Raw genomic sequence first — 21,666 nt, forward strand, 5'->3', positions numbered from 1 at the left:
CTCTTAATGCAAATAATCTTTCCTTTTGCGTGAAGCATCCATTCTGCAGCAGCCCTGATGGTCAAGCATTCTCAAAACCTTTCAATCTCAACATTTACAAACAGAAAACAAGCAGAAATATATTAAAAGCACTTACTTAGGGTTCCTTTTACGCAGTTGCTTTCAAGAAGCAACCTGGAAGAAGTAAAAGTTAACAAGCTCCCTAGGATTACTCTGAAAGAAAATCTTAAACCTCCTCTACCCAAAGCTGTTATTCTTCAAGATATATTTACATAGTATCTGGCAGCTTTGGGGCAGAAAAACTACCACCAGTTGTCCAGTAATGATGCAACAGATCCTTAGTGACACTGGTAACATTTTCTAAGCATCTTTCTATGAAATATCACTGACAAATGGTTACAGCACAGACATTGGGAAATAAGAGGTTCTCATAAAGGACTCTGAACACCTAAAAGGTGTCCTTAGCCTCCAATGGGCTGCTCCTGTGAGATGCTGGGGGAACAGACAGTGACGAACCAATATCAGAGACCACTTGAAGAGCTTCCCGTTGAGATGCTCCACTGGAAAGAGCTTCCTGCTCCCTTCCTGCAAAGGAATTTGTCCCCCTCGATAATTCTCCTGACCAAATGAAACCCAATACATCTAGGATCATTCACAGGTCCAAGGTTGCAAAGCTAAAACCAGAAAAGCTGACATCAGAGGAATTACCCAGGTTGTGGCCTGTGAAGGAAGTCAAGTCATTCTTTTTCAGCCAGCATCATCATATTTCACTGCTGTAGAACTGGAGCCAGCACTTCCTAAAGAAGCTGTACTGGTGTAGAAAAATCACCAGTGACCAACTGGAATGCCTCAGCTCAGGGGGAGAGCTGCTTCTGAAGAAAAAGCAAGTAACAATAACAAGAACTCGGCTGGGAAATACACAAGCTACCCCTAAAGCATGTTCGATCCCAGATTTTTATCACTGGTGTTTGAAGGAAAATTAAAATTGGTTCAAAAGGCTCTGGTACACCTTCAGAAACATTGCCCTGGTGCCCAAGGGCGTGGTGTAGCTGTACTGCTGCTGAAGGATGGCAAACATCTGCAGTGCGGTCTGCAGCCTATCAATACCTACCTTGTAAAGCTTCTTTCCCAAAGAAGGCCCAGTGCCCAGAGAAACAGGAACACACACAGCACTCGTTCTGTTCCAGTGCTCTACTACACGGGGGCAAGACAGGGCACAGAGGTTCCTTGGGAGCAAGTAGCCAGAAGCTGACTCGGGGAAATTGGCCAACACAGGAAAACAGAAACAGGACGAGGTCTTCTCTTATATAAGACTATTGGAGAAGTGACTGAAAGGATGACACAACTTCCCTCCCCTGCTGGGAGACCACTCATCCTGTGCAACAGGCAAGAACAGGAACTGTTCCCCAGAGCAAAAAATAAGAAGGGAACGTGGAGGAAGAAAGAGCATCTTTCTTGGGGAAGAGATCATTCAGCCACTTGCCACTGGAATATACAGTACTGACAGTAAAATCCCACAAGGAATCAAAAGTAGAAAGAAAAACCCTCTATATGAAGACCTCAGCTGAAAAAACCTTAACTCTCATTCAGTTTTTCTGTTTCCAGGAACTTACTTGCACTACACTTCCTGGAGAAAAGGAGGCAGTGAAGAAAAAGGAAAGCAGATGGATTCTGATGCACAGTCCAAACAAGAATAGAATTTTAGAGAATCAAGTGCGTGTGCCCTATCATCAATTGCTTTGTTGCTCTTGTGTTACAAATTTACGTGACGACGTCCAAAAAGTTATTTTTTGTGAATGCAAAAATATATTAGTATAGCTTATGAAGACAAACCTGAGTTCAGCACAAGTATTTAATGTGCAGAGAAAAATACTCCAGCTATGGTTAGAAAGAAAGATGACAGCCCATAACAGAGCAGTGAAAAGGAGAGCAGGGTACCGGGAGTAAACTGTCTCAAGCTAGTCCTTTTCCTTAGCCCCACATTAGCTATATATTATACACAGCAGACATCTAAAGGTAAGCACTGGTGAGCTTACAGCTCAGAAGTGCAGAGAGAAGAAATGTAAGTACAGACCACTGGTAAACACAATGAACTGGTGCTCATTTCTGTTAGTGTGTCATTTTGATTATTTAGTTTCCCCTATTATTATGCAATTGCCATATGGGTTCTACTATGTCTCAGTATGCTTTTGTCAGCACAAAGAATGAAGAATTTCCCATTTCAGCATGGATCCATTTATAAAATGAATTTTTAAGTTGATTCACAAGTTTCATTCTCAACAGGATATAAAAGCTCAGATATTGTACGTCTCTGCTCTGCAAAAATAAAACGAAATACCGTCACACTCTCATTAAACAGAAATGTAGTGTATCTATTTCTACAAACATCCCAACTATAAAGGCTTAAGTTAACTGAACTGACCTGAAATTTGTGTGAAGAGCAGCACATTTGGATTTTCAAACAACAGATCTGTATTTTCAGTGAGTGTTCTTCCCCCAAAAATTAACATAAAAGCAAACCTCTTTTTTCTGAGTGGGGAAGGTCGTTAAAACATTAACATATGTTAATGTTATTAAAAAAAATAACAGAAGATTTTTCTGCAATACACTAAGATGTAACAAATACATTTAAAAAAGCCTAAAAAAAAAAAAATAGTATTCACCTCCATTATGTGCAAGTTTGTGTTCCACCTACATTTAATATCATAAAAAAGATAACACTCTACCTCCCTTTCCCCTTCCAAAAACACACTTAAATGCAGTCTCTTTCCTGAAATCCAAGATACGGAGATTCTTGAGTCTGTTCATCTGCTTCCAGTTCAGCTGCTGTTGTTCCTTAATCTTTTCCTCTAGCTTCTATTAGCACACTGGCTAGCATCTGAATATTTAGTTCTAGAAAGGGGAAATTAAAAAACAAAGTTATTTCTTTTTCACGTTATCTCACACAATACATCAGAGATACTTAAATGAAAGCTTTACTGCTAACTGACTTTCCTGGTTCTCGTACATAAGCACAACTTAGATTTGTCCAAAGTCACACCCAAAGGCAGCTGTATGACAGGACATGTCCAATGGCCTTGAAATATTTTACAATCTATTTCCAAAGCAGAAACTTTTCTAACATAAAGGAGTATTTTTCCAAATGGAAAAAAAAAAAAAAAAAAAATCAGATAACAAATCAGCTCTTTGGCAACATTTGTTTTGCTGTCCCAATGCATTTGATCCATTTTGCATACTTTCAACAATTCCACCCAAGTTTGGTTCTGCACATTTTTTTCTTTTTTAATCTATGCCAATGTATCCCCTTCCCCAATAGAACAGATAGCTAGCAAGATGATCCAAACAAAACTTTCAATTCGGGAAACTTCACTTCACTAATCACAATCTTACAATTGCTGGATAACATGAAGCCAGCTGTCTGAGCACCCCAGTCATCATAGGTATATCTTTTCCTTCCAGCCTGTTCAAAACACTGGGAGCAGGACCAACAGCATCTTCACCAAACATCTTATCTGAGCTTCTGAACTGCTCATTATCTGTGTACAAGCCACTGCCAGGGAAGGAACAGTGATGTGAACCCCAATCACTTTTATCACCTGATTTCTCATGCCTATATTCTCGACACCTAGATTCCCAGTTCCAGTTAGATTCCTTGTTCCAGCTAGAGTCCCGGTTCCAGCTAGAGCCCTGGTTCCAGTTTGAGTCCCGGTTCCAGCTACAGCCCTGGTTCCAGTTTGAGTCCCGGTTCCAGTTAGGACGCTGGTTCCACCTAGAGTTCTGGTTCCACCTAGAGCCACCTCTTCTTGAAAAAGCAGAATTTGTAGAAAACGTACAAGAATTCACAGCCCCATCACTCTTGTAAGAGAAATAGCTTTGCGAAGAATAGTTTGTTGAGTATCTTCCAGACGACGGATGTGAAGAATTGGGATACGGTAATCTCTTATCACTTATACCCCTTGCATTGCTACACGTTGGTCGATTCCTCCAACTTGCACCTTCCCTGTCATATGGCATTCTGTTACCAGGGAGCTTATCTCCTTGCACATCTTTGGGCGTATACTCTGCTGAGTACTCATTCACAGAACCTGTCGCATAAGAAGAGGCCCCAAGGGCTGGATTGTTGTTAGAAGCAGACTGGTTGAACTGCCTCAGCCACTCACTGATACCACCAGCAGAACTTCCAGTCTGGAGAGCAAGAGAGTCCCTGAGTGCTGACATCACTGCAGAGTCAGCAGATCTTAGTCCACAGGAAGATGATCCATCATCATTTTGGTAACTGTGTGAGTTGGCAGAAGCAAAAGAATTATCTGCAGCACACTGTTCATACTGAGAGAAAAAGCGTTGATTCCAGTTAAAATTTCCTAAATAAAAAAATAAATACACAACGTAAGGAAGGGCATCAGAGATTAAGGAAAATACCAACCAAAAAGACAACTGTTCTTACGTTTCATAAAGCATTTTTTTCCTGTTTCCACATTTCCCACCTTTGTACCTCACCTGAGTCCTTCCATCTTTCCACCCGAAAACCTTCATGCTAAATAGGGCACACAGAGTTTTCAGTGGCACTTTCTGAAGTATTTTCACACAGAACCAAATGACTGAACATAACCAGTGTAGTTTGGGTGACTTTTCTGCTTTATTTTTCTTCTAATTCATTACATACATCTGGGACAACTGTTTGCAAAATAGGTTTAATTCATTACAAGCCCCTTTTTATCTGACTATTTACTGGGTTAGAAAACATCAGCTTTTGTGCTACAAAGCTGAACAAAGAATAACAGAAGGGAAATAACTGACTCAACCCAACTAATTACATAATAAATAATCTGAATTCAACCGTATTTTGCTTTACTGTCAAAGCATGATAAAAATCAACCAGTGGAATTATCACCGAAGGCCTCTCAGGTAAGATGTATCTAAGAGAGATCAAAGGGGTCAGGAAACATTAACTTTATGTAAGAATAATTATAAATAATGAGCCAGTGTGCCTCAACACTTCTGATTTTAGCACACGTGCTCTTTAGCTGCTGTGGATATGAAATAAAATGGGTTAGCTTAAATCACATCATTTCCTCCCAGTGTTTGTTTTCTTCTTAAATATATCAGTTCTGCAGCAAACACTGAAACAAAGATTTACAAAAATTCAAGTCTTCCTAGCCTCTAAAAATACAGTCAACCAAAAATTTGCCAAAGCTCTACTTTTCCAGCTTACCCTTACATCCTTTCTTACCAAGTTTCTGCGCACCCCAAGATTTGTGGGACAGAGGGGCAACTCATTATCAAATAATTAGAAGGCCAGTAGCCAAAAGAAGCAAGCTAGAACCTCTTTCATTGCATCCCCTAGCAGTATCAGCAGAAGCATTCAATGTAAAAATGGGAAATTCCTCTCTGAAGACACCTTGATATGCCAGCCTTCACAGTGAGCTAGGCAGATGCTACTGCTTGGATTTCCAGTGACCTCTATTCTTTGTAATATTATATCTCAGTGAGACGGAATGTTCCCAGACTGACAGGGTTGAAGTCATGAAAGCTTCAGAAAATGATAGCTTGAACTGACTCAGAGGACAAAGTGACACAGCATTCTAGTAAAAAAGCACTATGGCTGGCCATGAAAATAAATTAGGAGCAGAATACTAGAAGACCAAAGAGTCTACATTACCTTTGTATTTTCCATATGGCTTATAAGGTTTGGTGAAGTTTCTTCTTGCAGGAAATCCACCTCGAGACACTGGCATCAATGGCCTCAGTCTGTTAGTATAATTCACCTAGATTAAGCAAAAGTGTAGAATGTCTGTTTTTAAGCTGAAATGTACAGCATTCAAAAAATTTCATCATAGAAAGTTAGCAGAGTACAATTTTAGGTGGCAGCGAACTCCATTTGAAGAATGTTTTGCTCTGTTGGTTTCAATTACCACACTGCACTACAATTAGAAAGCACTTTTTAAGAAGTATGAACCTGGAGAACAGAGTGAGGAATGAGGATGCCAATACCACTTGTTCCAGATTTCTTTACTGTCCCTTGACATCGCCTGGCTAAAATATAAAACTGGTGCATATGCAAATCCTGTCTCTAGCTAGGGAATGCAGAATGGAAGGCTCAACTACTGCCTGAGATTAAATGACAATTTTTAACCAGCTCATGAGAAATGCATTTTACTCACGTGCCAATGTGGCATATATAGGAAACAGAAAAACAGAATACTGCAAAGACACATGCCAGATACTGTTAACTTAAGCTTCCTCTTTGCGAATGCTTTTCAAGGCCCTCGCCTATTTTCAATGCCAACACAATTCTCAGGCTTTATACAATTTCAAGAGAATCCAGACAGGGCACTTTCTTGCTTTGTTTGTTGTTTTCAAAATAGTCCAGGCTGTATTTTAAATGAGAAAGGTCTTTAAACTTGTCCATTTTGTACTTTACAGTAAATCCCATAATAGGAACAGCAAGAAATATTTTTCCTATACGAATCAACTGCTCATCCCCTAGCAGGAAATTGGAAATGGTAACCTTCAAGCTGATGTAGCCTAGCAAGTAAGCAGACTTCTGACCTGTTGTTTTTTTAGTGAGCAGCAAATGCATGACAATTTGAAAGCATAGATCTCCAAAAGGTATTGACATATGTTAGAGACAAAAGTGTAAAGAGTTACCATCACTCAGCTGATACGGAGCATACTGTTAATGCTTAAGAATCCATTCTGAAATTTCTTTCAGAAAAACACATACTAAATTTTATGGATCAGTAGCTGTCAGAGGTGGATAGTCATTTTTGTACAGATTCTGGTCAATCTTCACACTCTTTTTTTCTGTGTGGGTATTCAGTTTTCATGCAAAGAAGCTGTCAAGGTTTGTAAGCACATCCAAAAAATGGCAGAACATCTCACTTGCCTTCATCTTAGGAGATTGAAGATCTCAAGTGGGAGCAGAGTTACCAGTAAAACATTTACCCAAACTCTCATGAAAGAAAAAGTGACACATTTGGATAACAGTTAAATGCCTGATTAATCACAGAAGAAAAGCTATCAAGCAAGGGACTGAATGTAAAGTAAGGATGATAACCAGACATCATGATGTAAAATGGAGCATAAATCTGGGCAGGAAACACATGCAAAATGGAAGGAAAACAGATGGAACAAGATGAAGAACTAAGAGAAGCAGTGCCAAGCAATTAATGAATTTCATTCTTCAAAATTGTAAAATAATTTTAAAATATTTAAATGAGGAGGGTTGGCCTATTCTGAACTGTGACAGTTTGGCAGGGCGTTAACATAATTAGTTCCCACTTCTTGCCTCCCACTGGTAACAACTACAACTCTGGTCAAGATGAAGTCACTTACCACTGCTTTCTTTTCACAAAAGGACTTCAAAGCTTCTGTGAGTTCCTGTGTAACACGAACAACACGTGTTGCTTCTGAGTCTGAGGTGATGTGAAAAGTCTCCTGTTGAGAAACACAGCAAGAATTGCTACCTCAGTGGGACACTTCAGTGTCATGTATACAAACGGATCAATTATATTTTCATTTTGGTATAACCAAGCTTAGACCACTAACTTACATATAAGAAATATGTAATACACATATAAATACATACACAACATGTATTTGAAAATACATAACTGTAAATATAATTATGTCCTGATAAGAGGCAAAACATAACCCTTGATGTCTGTACCAAACCCATACTGATAATGATGAACATTCTGTTGCAGACCTAAGCGTTAAATTTATGCACCTTGTCAAAACTTGAATAAAAAGTAAAGTTCGGATACTTCATCAATGCCTCTGATTCTGCTATTTTGGTAACAAAAAGATGGAAGTTTCTACCATAGTTTTCCTACGTATACTTTTGGGATACAGAGTTATAAAAGACACTGATATAACTATATACAGTAAGGAAAAGTTATGTGTATCTGTTTTTTTAATATTAAATCACAATAAGTAAGTGTAAGAATTTATAAATGATTGCAGAAAATTACAAGAATAGAAATAGTTTGAAGCCACATGAAATATATGTGATACCTTTAAATTAGCTACGTCAATGGCTACCAAGCATTTTTGGTAGTTTACTGATTATCCAGACTTGTTTTTTTCTATACCTCTTCTTAAAGTCATAAATAACAATAGACTAAAAGAAAAAAAAGACTGAAAAACACTTCAGATGATAAAGAAGCACACCTCTCAGAACAGCTGACTTGTTATTTCAGAGCAGAAACAAGCAATTCAGACTCAAATGAAAGGATATAATGCCTAATGTAAGGTATTTAACAAAAAAAGACTTTAAGACTTTCAGTGAGAAAAATGGCAAAGACAAACAGGCAGATGCCCTGGCTTGTATCAGGAGCAGTGCAGCCAGCAGGAGCAGGGAGGTGATCGTCCCTCTGTACTCAGCACTGGTGAGGCCACACCTCAAGTACTGCGTTCAGTTTCGGACCCCTCACTACAGGAAAGACATTGAGGCCTTGCAGCATACTCAGAGAAGGGCAACAAAGCTGTGAGGGGTCTATAGCACAAATCCTAAGGGAAGTGGCTGAAGGAAGTGGGATTATTCAGTCTGGAGGAAGCTCAGGTGAAATCCTATTGCTCTCTACATCTGCTTGAAAAGACATGGTAGCAAGGCAGTGATCAGCATCTTCTGCATAGCTAGTGATATGAGAAGGAATGGCCTCAAGTTGCACCAGGAGAGTTTCAGGTTAGGTGTATCTTCTCAGAAAGAGCGGTCAGGTGCTGGAATGGGTTACCCAGGGAGGTGGAGGAGCCACCATCCCTGAAGGTGTTCAAGAAACATTCAGATGGAAAAAGGACGTGGTTTAGTGAGGAAATGGTGGTAGGTGGCTGGTTGGGCTAGATGATCTTGGAGATCCTTTCCATCTTAGTGATCCTATGATTTCGTGATTCTAATGACAAAGCAAGGCTTACTATGCCACTGCTAACAGCAACTGAAGAGGCAGAACTGCTCCACTCCAACAGCTACAACATTGCTCTAGATCTTCCAGTTTCACTTGGTTATCTAGTTCTACAGCAGCAGCAGTCACAGCATCACAGACAGCAGGACCAGACTCACTCCTATCACTCAGTTTATCAATAACCCTAGCAGACATGGGCAAACCACAGCACTTGAGCAACATCAGTGATGCTAAAGCTGCTTGTTAGGGTGGCTCCTCAACAAAGAGAAGAATGGTCCAGTGACTAGTGAGACCATTCACGCTGAAGCCAGCATGTTCTGAGCTTTTAAAAAAGCAAAGTCCATGAAAAAGTACCTTAGAAATTAACGTTGGAGTCAAATAAATTTGAGCAGTAATCAATGGCTCCGTTACAATATTCAATGTTTCACACAGGAGAAACTCCACAACTACTAAGACTTACCAAATTCTTATCACAATTATTTGGCATACGTACCAAGAACTCTAAAGCTTTTTGTTTCCAAAAAGGATCATTCTGTGGGATTGGGGAAGAAAAATCAAAAGAATGAACACACAGTGCTTGTAACACCTTCCTGTACAAAACAAGACTGTTTAATCTTTCATCCAACAACAAAAGTCAACACAAATGAAAGACAGCATTTTTATGTTGCAGCCGTAAACATTAAATAGCACAGAGCTCCTCAAGTCAGATACAGAGATCATTTAGAATTTCACTTTTGAATTAGAATTGAATTAGAGAAAAAGGACAATAAATCTTTATATTTATTTTCAGATTTAAACCAAACCTCCAGAATAGAACATCTCTGATCTGTAGAGGGGCAAAACAGTGGAGAATGCATCATAACTTGGGGTACTTGGCCTGCAGATGCTGGGTCTCAGACTCAGTGATTCCGAACAGAAATCATATGAACTACATGGGTCAATACCCTGATGTACAGTATTAATTTCCCTGGTGGTGTGGTGAACATAAAACTCTAGTCACTAGGTCAGTTACTTTGTTTCTGGAATAGTATCAATAAAATGGGAAATGAAGCCCAAAAGCAGTTGTTTTCAGGAAGAAAAAAAAAGCAAAGCAAACATAAGAAACTGTTAAGACATATGCAGAATTATTACTTCTACATACCTCATGCTTATGATCATCATCCCACCTTAAAAAGAAAGAAAGAGAAATACTAAGACACATTTAAAAGATTACTAAAATGTCAGGTTTACTTTTGTGTCTAGGATCAAATATTTCAATTTCCAAATGTATATAACTTAACAATACAGGATACATTTTTCTGTATCTAAAATACTGTATTTCTTAGAGGTCTTTACTCTGACTCTCAAAAAACAACAGTTGCACTGATGAACCCTACAGATCAGCTAAAGAAGGTGACTAAAGTAATGGAAACTTTTCCTTCATATATGAACATAGGTGCCTTTTCTACACCTTAGGCAATGGCATCCCAAATACAGCGGTAACAGCCTGACATTTGAATTGCAATCTTCGTGCAGAGGTACATCAGACTGCTATTGAACTGCATAAGCCATGTAACATCTAAAAAAAATCACTGCTACATAGAAACTGAATATCACATTTTATTTCAGGTGTTTTCCTCTCAGGAAAAAGCAACAATTTACACAAAATGAAGCACAATGGAAAGACAATACATATTCCCTGTACGTGATATTTGTTACAGAAAAGATGTACTTAACAAGTAAAGTGATCTCATAAAGAAATCTCTTTTGATTCCCCTACAGAAGTTATAATCTCACCTTGCTTTCTTCTTTGATGGGGCTAGAAAATTAAGAAGAATAATTAGCACCACTGTAGAGTTTCCACCATATTACCACAATAGAAACATTACTCAAACCAATCTGTAACTGGCTCTGAAGTAATGGCAGTCTTTTAAAGGCCCAATAATCTCTCTGACCAGTACAGTCTATATTAACTAGAAAGGAGGGAAAGCTCAGTAAAACAAGATTATCTTTAAGACAGTAGATGTGCTTCAGAGAATCAGTTACTGCATCATACAAAACTTAGCACTTCTTAATGTGTTCCAGGAAAGCAACTGGGCAATTGTACTGATTCTCAGGACAAATGACATATTTGTCCCTACAGTATGATGCTGAAAGACTCATTTCTGTTTTTTTCTATCACCTGATGTTAAACAAATACTGAAAAGTTGCAACAAGAATTTGCACTGTACGTCACAGAGTTTTCTGCATGTCAGGAGAAAAAAAGATTGCCAACATTTTAGAGAAGACATCCAATGAAGAAACAATCACAGAAACAGGATGGGAGGGATCTCTGCAGGTAGAACCACAGAATCATACAAAAGCTCAGGTTGGAAAGGATCCACTTCCCTCAACCTGCTGGCTACACTCTTCCTAATGCAGTCCAGGCAGTCAGCCTTCATTACATCCAGAGAACATTGATGATACATGCTTGCATTGTTGTACATAAAAATCTGTAGGTTCTTAAAATTTGTTCCCTATACAAATAGTGTCCAGTTTGTATCCAGCAGGGTGTAATGTAAGAATTTGATGTAAGAATTCATACTTACTTACATATTTTCTTACATCTTACAGATGTAAGAATTCATATTTACTTTTGTCAGAATTCAGGAGGTTTCTGACACCCCATTTGTCTAGCTTCCCAAGATCCCTCTCAATGGCAACTTTGTTTTATCACATACTAAGCATTCTTCCAAAGTTTGATGTAATCTGCAAACTTGACAGTGTTGTATTATATTCCATTATCCAGATTGTTAATGAAGACGTTAAGCAGTGCTGGCACCAAGATCAGCCACTCAGGAATGCCACTAGCAAACCAGCCAGCACACCTAAAACCACTGACAACTGTTTTTTGAATCTAAACGTTTTCCTCAGCTACCTTTTACCCAACCTGTATAATGATGGTATCTCCTCAGTCTGGCTATGACCATACTAAGTGAGACTGCACTGAAAGCTTTCCTGAAGTTAAAACAACATCCAGCCTTCCATGTCTACAGAGCCAGCCCATGTCATTGCAAAAGGCAATCGGGTTGGTCAAGCCCAGTTTCTCCTTAGTAAATCCACAGTTTGTTCTCAGTCATCGTCTTGACTTTTACACACCAATTAATGACATACATAAGGACTTGTCCTATAATTTTTATAAGGTCTGGTCAATCCTGTAGCCCCATGCCTCACTTTTCAAGAAAAGTACACTTGGCTTTTTCCAGGTCACCAAGGAACTCTTCTGATCATGACCTTTCAAAGACTCCAAGAGAGGGTTCCCCCAACACCAGACTTATTCCATTTTTTCCTATGTATTTGCAACATGCTTGATTTGCCAGTCCCTAAACTAATTCTCCTCTACTGTGACTCCACAACTACATACAACATCCTGAAAGCAGACCTTTATTCAGTAAAGCTGAAAGTGAAGAAAGCAACAAGTATTTCAACACTTTCTGTGTCCTTTATCACTAAGTTATTTGCTCTGGTCTTCAATGGGTCAGATCTTTTGCTGCTGTCACGCAGAAGCCTTTCTTTTGACCTTCACCAACAAGTCTTCTTAACTCCACCTCAAATACATCTGAAATGCCTGTGTATTTCTTGTTGGCAGCCTGCCCTCAAGTTTGTATGTTTTCTTTTAAGCACTGAAGATTAGTTGGCCTTTCTCTCTTTCAAACTCACTAGCCACCTGCTATACCTGTCCATATTCTTGCACAGCAGAACGGATCATTTCTGCTCTTTGAGAGTTCTCTCTGAAGACTCATTATTTCTGCTAGGTTTCTTTTTCATGGCAGCCTCTCAAGGAATACTGGCTACTAGTTTTCTGAAGATGATGAAGGCAGTTCTCCCAGAGACCAGGATCTTGGCCCCCATTCCCCTAAGGATTTTAAATTATATAATCATAGAAGGGTTTGGGTTTGAAGGGACCTTTAAGGTTATCTAGTTCCAACCCCCCTGCTATAGGCAGGGACACCTCCCACTGGGCCAGGTTGCTCAGAGCCCCATCCAGCCTGGCCTTCAATGCTTCCAAGGAGGAATTCACAACCTCACCAAGAAACTTGCTCCAGTGTCTCACCGCCCTCACTCACAGTAAAGAACTTCATCCTGATATCCAGTCTTAATCTATCCTCTCCAGCTTAAAAATATTTCCCTTTGTTCTGTCACTACCTGCCTTAATTAAAAGTCCCTTCCCAGCTTTCCTGTAGATTCCCTTCAGGTACTGAAAGGCCACTATAAGGTCTCCTTGGAGCCTTCTCTTCTCAAAGCTGAAGAGCCCTAGCTCTCTGAGCCTGTCCTCATAGGGGAGGTGCTCCAGTCCTCTGATCATCTTCATGACCATCCTCTGGACCTGCTCCAACAACTCCATGCCCTTCTTGTGTTGGGAGCTCCAGAACTGGACACAGTACTCCAGGTAGGGTCCTAAGAGAGAAGAGTCACCTCCCCCAACCTACTGGTCACTCTTCTCTTGATGCAACCCAGAAGGTTGGCCTTCTGGGCTGCAAGTGTACACTGTCAACTCATGTTGAATCTTTCATCAATCAACATTCCCAAATCCTTCTCATCAGACCCGCTCTCATGCCATTCTCTGCCCAACTTGTATCTGTGTTTGAGAATGACCCAACTCAGATGTAGGACTCGCACTTGGCCTTGTTAAACTTCATAAGGTTGGCTTGGGCTCACCTCTCAAGCTTGTCCAGGTCCTTCTGGATGGAACCCTCTAGCATAATAACTGCAGCCACTCAGCTTGGTGTCATCTGCAAATGTGCTGAGGATGCACTCAATCCCACTGCTCATGTTGCCTATAGAGATGTTAAGTAACATTGGTCTCTCAGGAATGCCACTCATCACCAGCCTCCACATGGACACTGAGCCACTGACTGCAACTCTCCTGAGTGTGGCCATCCAGTCAACTCCTTATCCAGTGAGTTTTCCATCCATCAAATCCATTTTTTCTCCAGTTTGGTGACTAGGAATGTCATGATAATAATCTCATGATCATATCAACTAAGGCTGCCCCTGATCATCATCTTCCTCAGTCTTCTCTCCTTTCCTTGCGGGTAAAATGTGCAAAACCCTCTCCCCATTGACCCACCCAGCATCTGCATGAAAAACTGCTTGATTTCAATTTTGGATTGTTTGCAACTTTGACAAGAAGCCTCTATCCATCCATATCAGCACTCCTGTCATACAAGCTACTGTATTGTATTTTTGAAGTTCTGATGATGTTATAGCTTTCTGATCATACAGAGTTCCAGTTTCACCATCCCACCCAAGCTCCCACTTCAAGAAAGGTTACTGCCAGCTTTATACAGCCAGGTCTTGAAAACCTCTGAGGATGAAGGATATGTGGATAATCTGTTCTAGTGCTGTTCCATCCTCTACAAAATAAGTTTTTCTTGAGTTCAGCCTCTCAATCTGCCATCCATGGCTATAATCTCTTATTTCACCTTCTGCAGTTACCAACAACTTCAGCTTTATCACCTTTTTAGCAATCTTCTAGAAGAATAGTCATCAGTACTCTTTCCCATCTAAAGACCAATGCTCTCTATCCTTGAGTACCACCACACCCCTTTGCTACACATTCTCCAATTTCTACACCTTCTTTTAGAGTTAGAAGGAATATAACTAGATAAAATATTCAAAATTTGATCTTACCAGTATCAAACAGTGGGCAATAAGAACACTCAGCAGTCTGCTTGCTGCCTGTTCCCTACCTGAAGTGTTACAAGATTGCTTTATATGAAATGAGAGCATTTTATTGGTTTATATTCAGCTTGGCAACCACCACAGCCATCACAAGCCCTTTTCAGCAAGGCTGATCAGCCTGTTATTTCCTATCCTGTACTCACACATGGAGTTACCACTTACCCAATGAAGATACAGACAAACTTCCCCAGTTATCCGCTATAATTTTAAATAAGAAATAACTGAATCTGAAGACTGTTGTCCAAAACAGCAAACTAAATCTTTGGAACTGCTTTTAGTTTCCAGCTGCATTCTGTAGTAGCATTAAAGTAGCTTTTAGAACAGAAAATACTGATGCAAACAATTCAGAAACTAAATTAGACTAGAAATTCATATGCTGTACTATCACACTGTATTTATACAGATTCCCACACTTCATAAGAACGCCATAGGGCTTTCAAGTTCATTAGTTCTCTTCTGTGAGTAAGTGATTACTGGAATTATCTTCATAAGGTACAGATGGCCTTTCTTTAGAGAATAAAGAAATGTTTTAATTTTTCCTTTGAGGAAAGCAACAAATCAATCCCTCCAAAGCTTCTCAAATGTATATAAAGATACATAATCATGTTGGTTTTGCATGTGATTTTGGCAGTAGCCAAAACTTATATGTTAATGTCTGTTTTGTCTCTTACCCAGAGAGCATTTCTTAATTACATCCTCAAACTCATTCTTGCTGACAGAAGGGAGCTCTGGAGATGAAAGTCATTCTCTAAAAATATGATCTACCTTAAGCCCACACAGTTGTTAAGCCAGTAAGCATGAATTCCTTCTAAATAAGTAGTGTTTTTATTTTGGAATAAACTTGATGTTGTGCTGCTGTGCTTACTACCTAGTTAAAGCTGAACATCACAACACTCTTGTCTGTTCCTTCCAGCTCTTCATAGCCTGTGGAACTGCATGGATTTTTTTTTTTAATGCCCTGAGTGAATACGTCTTTCCTATAGACGTCCTATAGAAGTCAGTAAGCTCTGAAATCAAATACTATCATGTCCATACAACTTTCCTCATGTTAACACTATACAACGCTGCCTACCTGAAAGTTGATTATCAGTTGTTTTGTCCTTCACTTACTAGCAATCTGGATCATCATTTCTCTGAAATACTTAAAATATTTTACATTCTTCTAGAAGATGAACTTTCAGTATTACACCTTCTATATTATAGAGAAAAAAAAAAAAAAAAAAAAATCGGCAGCGGTTTCCAGAAGATTCCCATACAAAGAAAAAATGTGAACAACATCCATTCAGATTTATGAAGAGCAAGGCACAGCACTGAACTTGCTAAAAACCTCTATAGCAAGATTCTGACCAACAGTTCAGACTGTGGTGATCAGAATACACAAATAGTTCTGGAGGTTTTAGAACTCATTCATTAAGTTTACTCTGAACTGAGAATTACAGGACCAGGCTAACGGATCACATTCTATCTCCTTCACAAAAGAGACAAAGCTTCAAAAAGGTCTCTGCTACTTTGTTTGGTAGACCAACATAAGTAGGTACAAGACACAAAAGCCATCAGTGACCAATTCAAATAAATCACCACTGTGGTAGGCACTACAGGCAGGATTCATACTGACATACATTGCTGACCAAGCAATCTGTACCCATTTCAATAAACCTACTGCCAGTAGTTCTAGGGTCAAAAGGTAGCAAGTACACATACCTCTTCACGTTGGAAAACGATACAACTCAAATATACTGCATAGAGGGAGGATGCTGCTTTTATGCTGGAAGGTTTTATTTCCATTGCTCATTCAAATAAATTTGCTAAAAAAAAAGATAACTTCTGCCTTTAGCAGCAATTCAGCACTGATTTGTATGCCTTTTGATGATTGAAACTTGGTGGAAAAGGTTTTATCAGCTTTTTCAAAGAAATCCATCTAAAACCATATTTCTATACTTCTTGACTTTTCTTGATTATAAAACTACTGTAGTTATCTTAAATACCTCCAGAACCAAGCAGCTAAAAAAGTCTCTTCATTTCAAATTTACAAAAACTGGAAAAATCTTTGAAAAGAAAACATTTTGTGCTATTACTTGCAATTTTAATGTTTTAAAACAGTCAAACCCTTCAAGTTCAAGCAGTAATTCAAACTAAGCTGGTTTTGGCTGTCAAATGTGTTATATTCAAATAATACATAAACTTACGTGAGGTACTTGGTCTTATGTAACCTTCAATCTAGAAAGCAGACATAGTTTTATATTAGATTTTTCTTATAAGAGTTCATTACAGTAGTCCCTATTGCAACTGTCTGTAGAGATAGAACAAGTAGTTTTATTCGTCCTAGCACAGTTTTACAAATTATACACAACCAGTACAAATTAAATTTGAGAGAAAATTCCCAAACATTTGAGAAAGTTAAATTGTGTTAGTTAAGAAACACTGAAGTAAAGCATTAAAATCTCCAGCTGGACATTTTCTAACTAAAAGGAAATTAACTTCTTCAACAGCTTCATTTTTTTCACAGGAATTTCAAGACTATTGTTCCTTTCCCCACATGTTTTAGGGTGACTTTAGCTTACATCTTGATTCTACTTAGCACTGCACTTTCTAGTCACACACAAGAATTTAACATAATTTGTCAGTAGTACTTTTAAAGCTTCCTAGGTCAAACATAAATGCACTGGTTAAAAATACATTATTGGATATTTAACATTTACTTCCAGTTACCTTATACATTTTTAATCCTTCAGTCTTCTCTAGCTCTCCTGCTATTCTTTTCAGAAATGAGACTTTGCATTCTTTTACATCTGTTGCCTTTCTCTTCATTTTGTCTGGAAATTCTTTAGACTGTTGGCAAAAACAGTTTTAAATGAGCAACGTCAAAATTCATATATTAAAAAACAGGCACATTTCATTTCTTGGACAAGCTTCTAAGGACTAGTAAACAGTTTTGAATATGAGTAGGTAGTTTCTCCTCCATAACACAATCATTTAAACATTAATGTTGAAAATGTACAGGCCGTCTTCACAACAGAATTTGGATACTACATGAAGTTTGCAATTGAAAGGTAGTGTGCTCTGTACAATATCCAACAATACCATGGGCATGCTGAAAAATGAGAGAGAACCAAGGACTGAGAACCTGATCTCAAATGAGATTAAAACTCTTAAGAACAGAGTTCAAGTAGATGCAGACATGCACCTCTGGATCACATTTTCAGTAGTTCACAGCTTTATAGCTATTCATGTTGATGTGACCCATCAATACTCAGTCAAGCAATTATTAGAGACATCAAATGGGGGAGGTTGAACTTCAAATGCAGGTATTCAGAGGAAAAAAATTATCTTTTTTTTCCTATCTTGTGATCAAAATTACTTACTATGTATGCTCTTCTGTGTTTATATCCACTAAGATGTTCTATCATGGGTGCCATCTCCGTATTAAACCCACACAGCTTGCATTCATAATGCGGCTCTCTTCTTCCTTCAAATCTGATTTCAACCACATGTTCTAAGCCTGTAAAAGCAAGAATTACAAACATCTATATTTAAAATAGGCTATTATAAACAGAAGTATTTTTTTCAAAGATGCTCACTAGAAGCCAAAATTAATAAAGAAGAGTATTCCATTTTCAGAATTTCAACGCTAGTTCAGGATCACAAAGGTCAGGTTTGCTACCCACATAAATTAAATTCTTTTCTTTACAATGTTTTATTCAGGAGGAAAAAAAAAAAACTTCTTTGGAAGATTTGCAAACTCAGTAAAACAAAAATATAGCTACTCTCCTGCCCAGGATATTTTTAAGCAACAAAAAAACCACATTTCCTTCAATACAGCCATATGAGATAATTAATGGAGACATATCAGTCAGTCAAACAAAAAACAAAGACAGGAAATACCATATCAAGTTCTGTATTAAAAACAAATTAATTTAAATTACTCAATCAAATAGAATTTGAGTAGCAAATTATAACGTTTGAGTAGTACAAAACATATCCAGAAATAACAATAATCCCTTCATAAAATCAAGTCCTTTGTTAGATAATTTTTTTTTTTTTTTTTAAAGAATTAACAGGAGAGAAAATGGATTTGCTTAATTTTGTTCCTAGTTCCACTGAAAGACAGACTACATCTTAGAAGCACTCAAAACTCTCTAGATGTGATGCTTATAACTAGCATTAAAAAGTTTACTTATAAACTTGTGCTGCATAAGGAGTGATGGCAGCAGGAGAGGTGTGTCCACTAAGCACTGATAATGCTGCATGTGGAAAATTCTTGGCTTGCCAGAACAAGTGAGAGGGACAAACTTGAAAGATTTCTGCAAAGGGCCACAAAAATGATGAAGGAACATAAATACCTTTCAGGAGGAAAGGCTAAAAGAGCTGGAAGTGTTCAACTTGGAATAGAGAAGGAAGGAACCTCGATGCGTACAAGTATACATGAAGGGAAGGTGCAAAGAAGATAGATACAGGCTAGATACCACTGATAAGGTGCCCAGTGACAGAACAAGACGCAATGGGTTAAAACTGAAGCACAGGAGATGAATTCACTGTGAGAACGACTGGTTATCAACAGAAGTTGCAGAGTCTCCACCACCTAGCAGATATTCTAAAGCTACCTAGATACAGTCTTAATCATCCTGCTTGGTGCTTGAACAAGGGAGTTGGGCAAGATGACCTCCAGATGGTCCTTCCAATCTCAATCTTTTTGTTTTCTGCAAAAAGCATCCTTACTGAGATGGTTCCTTCAGGAAGTAATTATCTAACTAGTAAGGTGCATAGAAGAGGTGACTTTTACAATGGTTGTGTAACAAGTTAAACTTTAGAAGGCAAAATGTATAAGATATATCCCATTAATTACCCAACAACAATTACATAATGAAACAGTATCAACATACCACCTCAGATTTCAAAACACATGCAATACAAAGACATAGCATTCAGAAAACAAAAAAACAACATACCAACTAGAGGTTCTTCTCTTTTGGGATCATTAATAAAATCCTTCAGACACGTAATGTCCTTTGTGAGTCCTCTCTTCACTAAGGTAAAAAAGAAAAAAAATACACAAATAAATATTGCAGTAAAATGAACAAGTGCATTAGACAGCTTACATCCAATTTCTATGATTTTACAGGAGTTTCTAATTGAAACTTAAGAGAAACAAAGCTAATTTTCACTCTGAAATGTGAAAAAGAAATGGATAGGATCTCTGTCACTCACAAGAATACTCCAGCACAGTACTTTCAATAACATTTTTACACATAAGAAATTAATGACTTAAGAGAACCAAAGAAACAAATAAAGGTCATCTAGCAGAATCCAATTTACTGACAAAACACTCTCAAGTTCACATTCATAGCCTGTCCCAGACCATGTCAGTCAATATTAAAAGAAAGAATTAAAAAAACAAGCAAACCAATTCGCCTGCCTCTCATTTCTGCTAAAACTCTAATGATCACATTGCACCCTCTATATTACTTGTTTGGAATCTGGAGTTCAATACTCATATTGCCTTAAATCTAATAACGAGACATAACTTCACTAACATGGCACTAACTGAAACTCCCTGCGTTCTCTGGGCAGACCAGAAGCTGCACAATCATGTTTGTTATGCTCCTGAGCATTAACTAGAATTCTTTCAGTCAGGGGTCTCTCACTCCTCACTGGGTTTTATTTACTTGGTTTTATCCTTAACTGTCCTAGAACACTTTTAAAGTATCCCTGGTCAACTCAGAGCACCAGCTACACCTATCTGTAAAACAAATTCAATGAGACAATAAATGTGTTCAAGTATTGGCTATTATAAAAGAGTATGCTCAAGTGTTAAAATATCTGTTTCTATATCTGATAAAAATGTGCAGAAATAGAAGTTATCTTCCTAATTACTTACAAGTAATACATACACCCCCAGTGAGATGGCTGAGTCACCATCCCCGAATGTGCTTAAAATCCATTTGGATGTGGTGCTCAGGGACATCATTTAGCAGAGGGCTGCTTAGGGTAGTATCGTTAGGTTGCAGTTGGACTTGATCTTGAAGGTCTCTTCCACCCTGAGCAATTCTATGATTCTATGATTGTAAGTGTATTTCAACCTACTACATTTCCTAAGAAGAGTCATAACAACTGACAGTTTCTTCAAATCCAAGCAAACAGAAGTTGAACTCCAAGCACTAAACAATGTGTTACTGTTTCTTGTCCTTCTAGGACACCAGGTTACATTTAAAGAAGAACATTATCAGGACAGTGAATTCCATGTTTGCTCTTTATGTTCATTCCACCAGGAGTACGTTTTTGCCACCATCAAGCCAAATGTCAGGGCTGCATATATTAAAAAAAATACTTCACAAAATGCCAGCACTTAATATATACATATTATCTGTTGTAACTTAAACATGGTAGAAGATACCTGACAGGACAACTCCTGCCACAGGATAGTGAGGCCAAATCTTCCAAAACTTTACAGGCCTTCTTAGTTTTATTTATTTATTTGGACATGCATCTTGTTTTACATGCTTCTGTTAAACTTTCACTGTACTGAATTTGTATATACAAGCATGCTACAGAATGCTCAGTTGAAAATTTCATGATCTAAAAAGATATTAGATAATCAGGAAGAAAAAAAAACTATGATGCCTCAGGTATTGAATCATTTCACTGAAAATACACACCTAAGAACTTTTCTTAAATAAAATAGCCAGTGCACAAAAGAAACATTTGGTAACTTGCATTACTTCTTAAGAAATCAATTAACAAACGCTTTGATGGTTTTATTTTAATGATGCCCAAAGTTGTATTTAAAAAGGCGGCTAGCTCATTTACATTCAGATACCTGGTCTCTGCGTTTCATAGCTCATCGTAGTTCGGAAGGGAGCTGGAGGACCTAAGATGACAGTTTGACAGTCAGACCAATTCTTCTCAAATGCTCTTAAGTACATAATAGATCATCCAACCATATTAACAACCTGAACAGTTATCTTCACTATGCCTGTTTAATACAGGCTAAGTTTACAATGGTATTTCATCTTGGTGCACTTTCCTTCTGTAACTTAACTTTCCCAAATATGAAAAAGTCTTCTTT

General features: G+C 38.2%; 1 protein-coding gene across 1 annotated transcript in view; it reads right to left on the reverse strand.

The window, feature by feature from the left end:
• Positions 1-193: 193 nt before the first annotated feature.
• LOC122178587 overlaps positions 194-21,666 on the reverse strand; it is a 35,224-nt gene continuing 13,751 nt past the window's right edge. Inside the window, exons 5-16 of the mRNA XM_042868831.1 lie at positions 21,418-21,468; positions 19,550-19,627; positions 17,966-18,102; positions 17,313-17,432; positions 16,790-16,820; positions 10,677-10,698; positions 10,042-10,066; positions 9,394-9,432; positions 7,336-7,437; positions 5,660-5,765; positions 3,597-4,361; positions 194-2,892 (exon numbers count right to left, since the gene is read on the reverse strand). Coding sequence (XP_042724765.1) covers positions 2,837-2,892; positions 3,597-4,361; positions 5,660-5,765; positions 7,336-7,437; positions 9,394-9,432; positions 10,042-10,066; positions 10,677-10,698; positions 16,790-16,820; positions 17,313-17,432; positions 17,966-18,102; positions 19,550-19,627; positions 21,418-21,468 — 1,532 coding nt within the window. The 3' untranslated portion in view covers positions 194-2,836. The remainder of the gene's footprint in view (positions 2,893-3,596; positions 4,362-5,659; positions 5,766-7,335; positions 7,438-9,393; positions 9,433-10,041; positions 10,067-10,676; positions 10,699-16,789; positions 16,821-17,312; positions 17,433-17,965; positions 18,103-19,549; positions 19,628-21,417; positions 21,469-21,666) is intronic.

The sequence above is a fragment of the Lagopus leucura genome, unplaced genomic scaffold (genome assembly GCF_019238085.1).
Source record: "Lagopus leucura isolate 7727_CA_CO unplaced genomic scaffold, USGS_WTPT01 Super-Scaffold_100002, whole genome shotgun sequence".
Lineage (NCBI taxonomy): Eukaryota > Metazoa > Chordata > Aves > Galliformes > Phasianidae > Lagopus > Lagopus leucura.